Source organism: Pipistrellus kuhlii, unplaced genomic scaffold (assembly GCF_014108245.1).
Source record: "Pipistrellus kuhlii isolate mPipKuh1 unplaced genomic scaffold, mPipKuh1.p scaffold_m20_p_6, whole genome shotgun sequence".
In the NCBI taxonomy this organism is placed as follows: Eukaryota; Metazoa; Chordata; class Mammalia; order Chiroptera; family Vespertilionidae; genus Pipistrellus; species Pipistrellus kuhlii.
In genome coordinates this window covers 74,857,398-74,869,667 of record NW_023425562.1, presented here as the reverse complement: position 1 = coordinate 74,869,667, position 12,270 = coordinate 74,857,398, and the positions used below count along the sequence as shown (strand labels likewise).

The following is a 12,270-nucleotide window of genomic DNA, read 5'->3' as shown; positions in this document are numbered from 1 at the left end:
GTTGTCCCAGAGGTTTCTTACATTATCTTCAACTTTCTGGATTCTCTGGCCTTCTTGTGTCTGCGGAGGAGTGTCTTCTGGCTCTTTATGTTCCAAATCTTTGACTTGATTCTTGCGATCTTCCATTCTGTTTTTAGGACTCCATAAAATATTTTTTATTTCAGACAATGTATTCTTTATTTCTTGTTGATCCCTTATTATTTCTAGTTGATCCCTTTTCATATCCTCATAGGTCTTGTTTATTTTATCGGCCTTTTCTAGGAGATTCTTGAACAACCTTATAAGTGTGGTTTTGAACTCTATATCCAGTCGCTTTTTGTCCTCCATTTCCTTCGTTTGTGATCTATTTGGTTTAGGCATTTTCGCAGGCAGCTTTCCTGATAGGGCGGGGTTTCAGGGTGGAGCCTACAGCCTTGGCTTCCGTCAGCCCCGCCCTATGCGACTCCTGAGACTCAGGGTCCTTCAGTACTTGTTGCGAGCGCCTCTGAGAGAAAGGTGTCCTCGATTTTAGCCTGCTGCCAAACTGTCTATGCTCTCCCCCAATGAGTCCGGTATTGGGGTTCAGTTCAGTTGGTAGTGGGATTGGAGGTGGCGTTCAGAGCAGTCTGGAGCCCCTGTCTCCTTCCCGTCAGGGCAATCCCGCGGCACAGCCGGCCGGCCCTTCTCTGCGCGCAGTGTGCGCGCCTCCGGGACCTCCTTTCGCCGCTTCCCCGGAGTCCTGCCTTACAGCCCGGCTTCCTATGGATGAGCCTGGGTCCCCGGGGTCTGGCCTAGAATTGGGGTTCAGAGCAGTTGGAGCTGGGCCCAGCACAGTCGGAGCTTTTCTCTCCTTCCCGCTTGGGACCGCCAGCCAGGCACTCGGCCTCCCTGCTCTCCGGCTCTGTCCTCTCCGCGCGCACCACGTGTCTCCGTACCTTGGGCTTTTACAGCTCCTCCGCGCTTCCTTCTGGTTTTCTCTTTGCTTCTTGTTGTAGAATTTCCAGTCAGTCGACTTTCCTGTAGTTCTGGGTAATGTCCATTTTATATTTTAGTTGTATTTTGTTGAAATTGTTGTGTGCGGCTGCGGCTAGTTGCCTACCCGAGCAGCCATCTTGGATTCTCCAGGATTTAGCCAGGTATGACATTTAAATCATACCTCAAGCCCTGGCTGGTTTGGCTCAGAGCGTCGGCCTGGTTTTGGGCACATACCCAGTAGGGAGTGTGCAGGAAGCAGCTGATCGATGTTTCTAACTCTCTATCCCTTTCTCTTCCTCTCTTAAAAAAATCAATAAAATAGATTTAAAAAATAAAATAAAAACAAATAAATAACTCATACCTGAAAACAACCCAGACATCCAATAGTAAAATGGATAAACACACGGTGATAAACACATTCCAGACAATGGAATATGACTCGGCAATAAAAAGGACGAATTGCTGATGCATTAACTGCATGGGTGATTCTAGAAGCATTTATGCTAATGAAAGAAGCTAGACTCATAAAAGCACATACTATTTATGTGAATCCATTTATGTGAAGTTCTAGAATATGCAAAGCCCATCTATGACAAGAGGTAGATCGGTGGTTACGTGGAACAGGGACCAGAGGAAAATTAAGGGGCACAGATCACACTCACTGGGAGGCTGCCTTCACGTATAGGCAGCATTTAGAGCCATCAGTAGCCCTGGCCAGTGTTTCTCAGTGGTTAGAGCATTGGTCGCTCACTGAAAGTTTGCACGTTCAATTCCGGGTGAAGGGCACATACGTGGGTTGCAGTTTGCTCCCTGCCCCCAAGTTGGGAACGCTCAATCACTGAGCCACACAGGCCAGGCCCACTGTTTCTGAAAAGCAATGGAAAAAATATCCCCAGGCGGAGATAAATAATCAATAAGTAAATAGCTCAGCCAGCTTGGCTTCATGGTTGAGCATCAACCTATCGATATGAACCAGGAGGTCATGGTTCAATTCCCAGTCAGGGCACATCCTGGGTTTCGGGCTCAAATGTCCAGTGCAGGGTGTGCAGGAGGCAGCCGATCAATGATTCTCTCTCCTCATTGATGCTTCTATCTCTCCTTCCTTCCTCCTTGAAATCAATAAAAATATTTTTTTAAACATATAGATAGATAGATAGTGGCATTGTTAGTCAGAGTTGTCAGGATAGAGCCTCAGGAGTCACTTCACTATGTAAATAAAGACACTAAGGCCTAGAGGGGCAGGGAACTTGTCCAGGGTGGCCCAGCAGTATAGTAGCAAGAGATGAGGCCCCTGATTCTTGATCTAGATTCACCTTCGCTCTTGTCCACATACCCTGCTGTCGCTCCCGGTGGACACAGGTAGTGTGTACAGAGCATCCTGTAGTATACACTAGGAGCTCTATTAATGCCCCTGCACTTACCAAGGTGCAGCTCAAGGGCATGAAAAGGGTGCTGGTTTTAAAGGCAGATAGACCCGCCTCTTCCCTTGCCAGGGCTACCACTCCAGGGAGGGGGGACAACTTCTCAGAGCCCCTTTCCTTATCCAAGAGGAGGGATAATAAATGGCGCCATCTCCTGCCATGACAAGTGCCGTGGTGGAAATAAAGCACAGGGACGTGACCCAGAGCACCTGCCGAGAGGCTAGCTGTCACTGGGTGATGTTTGCCCTGAACGGGAAGGCTGAGGAGGAGCCTTTAGGGAGGGGCAGGGTGCCAGCCAAGGAAACAGCAAGTGCAAAGCCCTGTCTCCTGTCTCCCTGGCCTCCCTGACTCTTGCCCTGGTCCACCCTCCCGGCATTGTCATCGAGGGGACAGCCCAGCTCTGGGTGGGGCCCTGAGTATACACCCCGAGGGCCCTGCTAAGCCCTGACCCTCCCCACCCAGCCACCTGCGTCACCTATGGCTTACCTTTCAGCTTCCGCATGCCAGGAGGAAGTGCTTGTCCCTTCCTGCCGCCAGGTCTTGACACCAGGAACATGCAGGTGCCTACAGAGAGCTGTGTCTCCCTCCCCCCACTGTCAGTCCCATGTTTGATATCCATAGGATGGAGGCTCCAGGCCTCTGGAAAGTCTTCCCTCACGGCTACCCTTTAACTTGGGTCCAGATACTGCATGCCCACAGGGACTTGCATGCCCACTCTTGCCCCCTCATTCATGACCCCCATTCCGGGGACTTTTCTGCAGCCTCCACAGTGGCCCAGTGACCTGGTCTCTCGTCACCAAGGGGCCGAGGGCTCTCGCAGAACTCAAAGAACCCTTAAATGGCCTTGCTGGGCCTTGAACAAGTTCACCAGAGAAACTGGTGTGGGGAGGGGGAGGGAAAGGGCGTGCCTGAAGTCACATGACCAGTGGACTACACTTGGAATCACTGAGAACTGCATCGTTTTATAGCTTTTCCCCGCCTGTGTCTGCCCAGGGACAGGGAGCTCAGTGTCTGGTGCATCTGGTTGCGGAGCTCGGTGCACAGGACAGGGTCTCACAGAATGCGGCTTACAGACTAAATGACCGAATAACAACAGCATCGATGATAATAGGCATGGAGGGGCTACTGTGTGCCGAGTACTTCCCGTTTGCATTGATTAATTCAGTGAGTATGTACAGACCCCCTGATAAGTGCCAGGAACCAGGATGCAGCCATAAACAAAAGACCTTGTGGGCTGACATCCTTAAGAGGGACACAGAGATAGAAAATGCTGGAAGGTGAGAGGGATAACAATTTTGTTTTATTATTTTGTTATTTTTTTAACATGTTTATTGATTTCAGATAGGAAAGGAGGGGGGTGGGGAGGAGGAAACATCAGTGATGAGAGAGAATCCTTGATCGGCTGCCTCCTGCACACCCCTCATTGGGGATCAAGCCCACAACCCAGGCCTTTGCCCTGACCAGGAATCAAACTGTGACCTCCTGGTTCATGGGTCAACCTTCAACCACTGAGCCGTGTTGGCCAGGCAAGAACAGGTACAATTTTAGATCGGGTGTCCCTGGAGGCCTTGAGTGAAGAACAGAAGGAAGTGAAGAGTGAGCTGTGTTACATCTTAGGAAAGAATGTTCCAGGCCGCGGGGAAAGCCAATGTGAAGACCCAAGACATTAAGCGTGTGCAAGGGAAAGGGAGCACAGCAGGAGGGCTGAGATGCAGTGAAGGGGGAGTGTGATGGGAGTGGCACCGGGGTGTTCCCTGGACAGGTGGTCACCTCTCTGCCTCAGTTTCCCCAGGTGTACAGTGGTGATGGTTCATCCTGCTGTGTTAGATTTGATCCTCAAGGCTGGGTAAGGACCCAGCTCTGCCACTTGCCATCTATGCCACTTTGTTCTAGTAGCTTATGTTCTCCAAACCTCCGTTCCCATTTCTATAAACTAAAAATAAAAATGGTACCAACTTCTAACAGATTATAAGAATTTGTTGAAATCAAGCATGTAAAGCATTGTGTCTGACACTAAGAAAGTACTAGAAGTTATAGTTCCTCTTTTTTTAAGTCATCATCATCTATTTCTATCTCTAAGAAACTGGGGCACAGAGAGGTTAAGTAACATGCCCAGTATCACACAGCTAATGAGCAACAGCTGGGATTTGTGTACAGATCTAATAGCTCTTAACCTCTGGATCATACTAAACCCTCAAGTGAGTGAGTGGTATTGGGGTCTCTTAGGGGACCCCACTCCAGTTCTGAGCCAGTTGAGAACAAGGATAAAGAAAAGGCTGCTGGGTGCCAAATGACCATGGTTGTTGTTGATAAAAGCTAGGTAGGACTGGGGACTGTGGTGTCTGTCGGCACCTCATGTACTTCTCTTTCTGTTTCATTGTTGAGAGTATTACAGCTATCCCCCTGGAGATTGTTGTGCTAAGCAAAATAAGACAGTAAAGTACTTCTTTTTTTAAAAAAAATATATTTTATTGATTTTTTTTACAGCGAGGAAGGGAGAGGGATAGAGAGCAAGAAACATCGATGAGAGAGAAAAATCAACCAGCTGCCTTCTGCACATACCCCACCGGGGATGTGCCCGCAACCAATGTACATGCCCTTGACCAGAATCGAACCTGGGACCCTTCAGTCCCTAAACCGACGCTCTATCCACTGAGCCAAACCGGTCTTAGTGGTAAAGTACTTCTTGACACCAAACCCCAGAAAGACATTTCCCTCTAGTCACCAGCTACACTGTCACAGAGCAGGCTTCCCCGTGGGGGCAGCTGAGGGTCAGCTCCTCCCAGGGAAAGGTTAGGCCGATCTGAGCATGCCCAGTTTATCCTCCCCGTCCCCACACCTCCCCTGAGGCAGGACAGGCCAAGGGCCAGAGCCAGACTGAGACTCCATTCCCAGGAAAGCGCTCCCACCTAGAGAAGGTCCAGCCTTTCCCCTAACAAATGAGTGAACGCTCGACTCCCCGGTTTGGACCCGGCAGAGGGCGAGGTGTCCCTGTGTGTCCCCCGCCCCCCTCGCCATCCTCACTCTGTTCTCGTCCACAGTGGCCGGGGCTCTCATCGCTGACTTCCTGTCTGGCCTGGTGCACTGGGGAGCCGACACGTGGGGTTCCGTGGAGCTGCCCATTGTGGGGAAGGTGCGTATGTTGGCCCAGCCCCAGCCCGTCTCCTCTGGACGGGAGCCGGGCTCTCTGACGTTGGGTGAGTGAGTTCCCTTTCCTGTCTGAGCCTCTGCTTCGCTGTCTTGGGGTGGGAAAGAGGGTGGAGCTTGTCTCCCTCTCCCCACATAGCCCAGAGGGGCGGGGGGGAGGCAGGCCCAGAGGGGAGCAGGACCAGCCCGGGGTCCCTCCCCGGTCTTTTTGACTTATCTCCCGCTAGAACTAGACTGTGAAGATTGGGAGGGTCGTGGCCTCAGGGGCATGGTGTGAATGTCCTGGCACCCCAAAGCCACGGAGGTGAGCTCGAGTTATGCGTGTGCTGGAGACTGGGAGTGGCTGGCCAGCACAGACCAGTGGTTCTCACCCTTTCTAATGCCGCGACCCTTTCATACAGTTCCTCGTGTTGTGGTGACGTAAAATTATCTTTGCTTCTACTTCATAACTAATGTTGCTACTGTGAATGAATCATCATGTAGATATCCGTGTTTCCTGGTGGCTTTAGGGGACCCTCGGGTTGAGCACCGCTGCTGTAGAGCCTAAGACCACCACCAATATTTACATGACGATGCATTAACAGAGGCAAAATTACAGTTAGGAAGTAGCAGGGAAGATAACTTTATGGCTGGGGGTCACCACATGAGGAGCTGTATGAAAGGGCCGTGGCATCAGGAAGGTTGAGAACCACCGGCACAGACAGGCCGGCTGGATCTGTCCTCACGCCCGCCTCCCTGTCCCACCCCAGGCGTTCATCCGGCCGTTCCGGGAGCATCACATCGACCCAACGGCCATCACACGTCATGACTTCATCGAGACCAATGGGGACAACTGCCTGGTGACGCTGCTGCCATTGCTGAACATGGCCTACCAGCTGCGCACCCAGAGCCCTGGTGAGCGTGCCCGCTGGGGGCGGGCCTCCGGGGGCCACGGAGACTAACACCGTGTGCCCCTGAGCCCCCTGTGGCTTGTGTGTGTGCTTGGGGCCTCACAGTGTTATAAGGAATTAGTTCTCTTCGTATACAATTGGGATATTGGACATAAAGGCCTGTGTTTCCGGCTTCTCTTAAACTAGGGGTGTCGAACTCAATCAGAGAAGGGGCCAAAATCTAAAATCCAGCCTAAATCGCGGGCCGAATGGTTTACTGAACAGTCATAAACTGTCATTGTGATGGAAACGCAGCGGAGTGCAGTGATGACAGCGCGGTGCGGGCCACATTGCAAGGCCTGGCGGGACGGATTTGGCCCGCGGGCCTTGTGTTTGACACATGTGTCTTAAACAATCCCATCTGGCCACCCTGGGCCTTGGGCTTCTTCACTGGGCTGGAGCTGAGTGCAGCTGCCACCTTCAGACACGAAGGCCCTCTCTCCGGTTTGCCACAGTCCCCACTACTCCCTGCTGTCCTACCCCCTCACCCCCTTGCTTATTGGTATTACCTGCCTAAGAGCTGGTTTTGCCGCCCTGGCTTAGTGGGAAGAGTATCCGCTGGCTTAGTGGGAAGAGTATCCATAGTCCTGCATTCAGATCTCTGCCCTACCTATTTTAGGGAGGGAACTTGTCCCAAAATAAGTCACTTCATCTCTCTGAGCTTTATCTGTCAGGTGGGGGAATGAGTCCTGCCTTGGCCAGGTCTTGTTTTAACCATTTAGCACCTCCCTGACCCTCAAAGCAGCTCCCTGTGGGTAGGTGTGATGAGTGTCCCTGGCAGTAGGTACTGCGGTGCCCCTCCCACACCCTCTTCCCACGGGTGGGACTGGCCCTCACTGAGAGCTGCTATGCTAGGGCAGGAGGCCATAAGCCTAAAGCCAGTGACAGGAAACACCTACAAAAGACCAGCCCCCTCATTTCTTTCTTTTTTTTTTTTTCAGTCTTTAATATGCCTTTATTGCTTACATGACCCGACAATGTTTCCTTTTGGGAAATACATGAGCCTTATGCCTAATGTGTCCCAGACCTGTTTTTGTTTGTTTTTTTAATTTCTTTATCACATATTTGTCCTCATTCCCCCACTCCTATTCCAAACCCCTCCCCACATGCCTCCACCCTCCTGTTGTCCATGACCGCTGGTTAGGCTTATAGGCCTTTGGTGGATCTCTCTCCCTTTCCCCCACCCTCCCCTACCTTCCCTCTGAGGTCTGACAATCCTACCGATGCTTCCCTGTCTCCGGGTCTGTTTGGGACCAACTCTATGGAGCCATTAACACTCCAGAGTCCCCCTTAGTATCTGCTGAGGCAAGACTCCCCCACCCCATCTCTGCTCAGCGCTTCCCCTGCCCCACTTTCCTCATTCCCTCAGATGTTTCTCCAGAAGAGAGGATTTCCCTCAGTCCCCCGCCCCCCAATAACCCACAATGCCCCCAAATCCTTCTCAGGCTGTGCTTCTAGGGAACCTGGACAAAGACTTAGTTCCATTTTTTTAAATATTTTTTTATTGATTAGGGAGAGGGAGATAGAGAGAGAGAGAAACACCAATGATGAGAGAGAATCACTGATTGGCTGCCTCCTGCACACCTCCTACTGGGGATTGAGATCAAAACCCAGGCATGTGCCCTGACCAGGAATCCAACCATGACCTCCTGGTTCATAGGTCAACATTCAATCACTGAACGATGCCAGCTGGGCAACTTATTCCCATTTTACTGATGAGGAAGTTAAGACTCAAGAGGCAAGGTCACTGACCCAGGTTCATACAGCCAAGAAATGTCATAGCAGCAATCTGAGCCCATAGCAGCAATCTGAGCTCCAGCCTCCCACGTTATTATTTCTGCTTATTTGTTATCAGCCCACTGAGCTTGCTGCTGAGTCCACGTGGGAGGCTGGAAGGAAGTCTGGGTGCTACCCTGGGGTTGGAACTACCCGGAGCGAGTGGCAAGGGTCAGACTGGTGGTCAGCCCCCAACCCCATGTGACAATTATGTACCCACCCTCTCCCCACCCTGCAGAAGCCCTGGAGCAGCTGTACGCCTGGGAATGCTTCGTCTTCTGCCTGATCATCTTTGGCACCTTCACCAACCAGATTCACAAGTGGTCGCACACGTACTTTGGGCTGCCACGCTGGGTCGTCCTCCTGCAGGACTGGCATGTCATCCTGCCACGTAAACACCATCGAATCCACCACGTCTCACCCCACGAGACCTACTTCTGCATCACCACAGGTGCGGCTGTAAGGCGGCATAGAACAGGTCACCCCCTCCCCCTCCAGCTACACCTCCATCCGGATCCTCAGGGTCCGGAGGGCACAGGGCACAGTGCAAGGTCATGCAGCCCTTGCCCTGTGGGAATGCTCTCTCAGAACACATTTATTGAGCACCTACTATATGCCAGGCACTCTTCTAGGTGCTAAGGACACAGCCATAAACAAGACCCCACCTCATGGAACAAATATGTATTAATCACCTACTCTATGCCAGGCACTGCTCTGGGCATTGGACACAGCACTGAACAAAACTGGCAAAAATCCTGTCTTAAAGGCATTTACATTCTAATAGGGGACATTCCAGACAACAAACAAGCCCCACATCTGACAATGCTAACTGCTATGGAGGACAATAAAGCAGAGGTGGAAGGAAATGGGGAATTCGCCCTTTAAGAGGGGTGGTCAGGGAAGCCCTCACTGAGAAAGTGACTTTGAACTGAGGGAGAGAGTCATGCAGATCTGAAAGAAGGAACAGTGGGTGCAAAGGCCCTGAGGCAGGAGCATGCACTTTTGTTTGAGGAGCTGCAAGGAGGCTATTGCGGCTGAGGGAGTGCTTGAGGGATAGAGTGACAAGAGAGATGACAAAGTCCCGGTCTGAGAAATGCTACAGAGGAAAACATAGCAGGGTGAAGGGCAGAGAGGCATGGGATGTGGGGGGGAGAGGGAAGTAGCTGTGCATATAAGGAGGTCAGAAAGCTGGAATGTGGTAGGAGTACAAATACTTGCAAATAAATAAGGAAGGATCAGTTCAAACAAAGGGACTGGCATGTGCAAATGTCCTGAGGCAGGAAGATGTCTGAGGAACGGTGAGGAGGCACGCATGCCATTGGTAATGGGCCAGTGCCACCAGCGAGGCAAGTGAATCAGGTGAGCACGTTTCCTAGGGCTAGTTGGGTTTCTTCCAAGGTGAAGTACATAAGGTGCTCTCAGGCCAGACCAGGTTAGGTTCACCTATCATCTCCTCCATGGGTGCCTTTAGAACAGTGTTTCCCAACCTTCTCTCATGATGAGAATCACCTGGTGGAGTTGTTAAAACACAGATTCCCGGATCCCAACTAAGAAGTGCTAAACTAGAATTTTTGAGGACATATAGGTAAAATTGCATACCTAACTTAGTGCTCTGTATATAAAATCTGTCTTAGAGCACTAGTTAAGTATACAATTTTACCTATATGTTCCCAAAAATTCTAGTTTAGCACTTCTTAGTTGGGATCCGGGAATCTGTGTTTTAACAACTCCACCAGGTGATTCTCATCATGAGAGAAGGTTGGGAAACACTGCTTTAGAAGACTCAAGCCTCCCCGGATACTGTGTTTTTCATCTACAAAATGGGTGTGCAGGCACTTCCTTCACGTGCCACCTTTTCAAGGCTGGGTGTGAATGGCAAGGTGGCAGATACAAAGTGCCTGGCACGAAGTAGGTACTCAATAAGCTACCAGGTCTTGGGAGAGGGATTGTTCTCTTTTTCTGGAGGCAGAACTGAGAGCCACAAAAAGTATTTTTTTTGCACGTCATGCTCTTTGAGAGAAGGTGGAGAGGATACAATTTAGGCTGTTTAGGAGTTCAGTTAACCACTTAGCCAGGCCTGAAGTCAATCTTGGTTTGGCCTGCTACTGATTGGAAAACTCCCCTCTAAATCTCCATTTTCTCATGTGGGAAAATGGACTGATAATTGTGTCTACCTTGTTTGGTTGGGAGATTGTAATGCAGCTAGGAAATAAAATTGTGAGAAGATATGAATTGAGCACCTGTTATGTTGCAGAATACCATTCTTGGCACTGGGTCTGAACAGTGAAGAAAACATGAGGTCCTGCAAAAACATGGGAGTGCTGAATTAATGAGCTTAGTTGCGTGATCAGGAAGGCTGTAAAGAAATAAAAGAGGGCCACCACGGGCCTGGGTGTGGTGTACGCGGTGGTCAGGGAAAGCTTCCTGGGAGAGCTGGCATTTGAGCCAAGGGATAAGGACCGCTGCCACTGTGCTCAGCATAGAGTAAGTGCTCAGTAAGAAAGTGAACGAATGAGGGTCTGAGGGCATGTTGGAGCCCCTCTGAGCCCATTGGTGAGAGGCCCCTGTTCCTAGACTCCTTGATCAGTCCTTGTCCCCTCCCTCCTGCCAACCCACTCCCTATTGCTCCTGCCTCAGGTAGGACCGGCTCTCTCTCTCTATTCCCTCAGCTGCTCCTCCCCCATTCAACCCCTTGGTGCCCTGTTCCACTGCAGGTTGGCTCAACTACCCTCTGGAGAAGATGGGCTTCTGGAGACGCCTAGAGGACCTTATCCAGGGCCTGACGGGCGAGAAGCCTCGGGCGGATGACATGAAATGGGCCCAGAAGATCAAGTAACTCCTCCGGCCTGCCATCTCATTGCCAACCTTCCTTGGGCTCCCCAAACCGAAGCCATCTGCCAAACGTCAGCCTTCCTCGTGCTGGCCCCTCCATGTGGAGAGGACGCCTCCTGAGCTGGGCCTGGGCACCCCCAGCCCACCCTTTGTGACACAGAATACTTGAGCCACTGATTTTTTTCATTTCCTTTCTTTTTTTTCTCCCGTTTTCTTTCCTTGGCCCCCTCCTTAACTACCTGAGCTGCTCTGCCTGCCAAGCCTGGCTGCAGAGAAAGGAACCCCTTAGGTAGAGGGGAAGTTCCTTCACTCTCCACACTCTGACCTCCCCCAGCCCCACTGGGCAGCCCTTCCGTGTGGCTGGCGTTAGGGCCACTAATCCTCTTACCTGTCCCTCCTTGTCTTCTCCCAGTGGTGTAGGAGCCCCGAGGCACACCTGAGTGTCCCTGGAGCAGTGCCCTGCCATAGCCCTGCAGACTGACCCTAAGGGCCTTGGTGGACAGTCCCAGCCCAGCCTGTCTGTGTAAGGATAGCAAGGTACAGCAAGGGTCTGAGGGCAGTGGCCAGAAGAAGCCAGAACCCCTGCCCACGTCTGGACCGTCCTCCCTTCCCCTCCTCCATCTGCTCACGTGATTCCAGCCAGAGCTGACGTTTCCACGTGAAAGAAGGATGACTTCCCAGGGCACAGCCCCCGCCCTGGGTCTGGATCGTTTGGAAGGGGACACGGTATCCCTCCAGCCAGGGGTATGTCAGAAGGAAGAGTGGGCTTTTTTTTTTTTTTTTAAAGGTGCTTGCTTGTCTAATGTACAAATAGAAAGCCTTAATATCTTTTCTGTAACACGGAGTGATATTTTAATGTCATGTTTTGGATGTACATAATATATTTATAACAAAGCAGCAAGAGTCTACTTAACCTGGGCTGCCACCTGTTTCCTGGTTGGCCGGGGGAAGGGCCTAGCCTATTCCTAGCTCCCCAGTCCTCTCCCCCACAACTGGGCTCAGGATGGGGGCTCTGTCACCTGAGACAGTGAATTAATGTTGATATCTCCTTCCAACACTTGGAGGGGACTCATGATTTGGTAAGGAATGGTCCTCTTGCAGGAGATCATGATGATAGAGTATTGAGGCTGATCCCCATTAGTGAATTCCTTCAGCAAATGTTTACTGGCATCTAGTGTGTGCCAGGCTCTGACCTGGGCCCTGGGGCACAG

The 12,270-nt window shown here is 51.2% G+C and overlaps 1 protein-coding gene across 1 annotated transcript in view; it reads left to right on the top strand.

Annotated features, from left to right (window-relative positions):
• The window catches only part of LOC118707452 (plasmanylethanolamine desaturase), a 30,035-nt gene extending 18,079 nt beyond the window's left edge, over positions 1-11,956 (top strand). Inside the window, exons 3-6 of the mRNA XM_036417740.1 lie at positions 5,417-5,508; positions 6,272-6,416; positions 8,466-8,678; positions 10,942-11,956. Coding sequence (XP_036273633.1) covers positions 5,417-5,508; positions 6,272-6,416; positions 8,466-8,678; positions 10,942-11,063 — 572 coding nt within the window. The 3' untranslated portion in view covers positions 11,064-11,956. The remainder of the gene's footprint in view (positions 1-5,416; positions 5,509-6,271; positions 6,417-8,465; positions 8,679-10,941) is intronic.
• Positions 11,957-12,270: the final 314 nt, after the last annotated feature.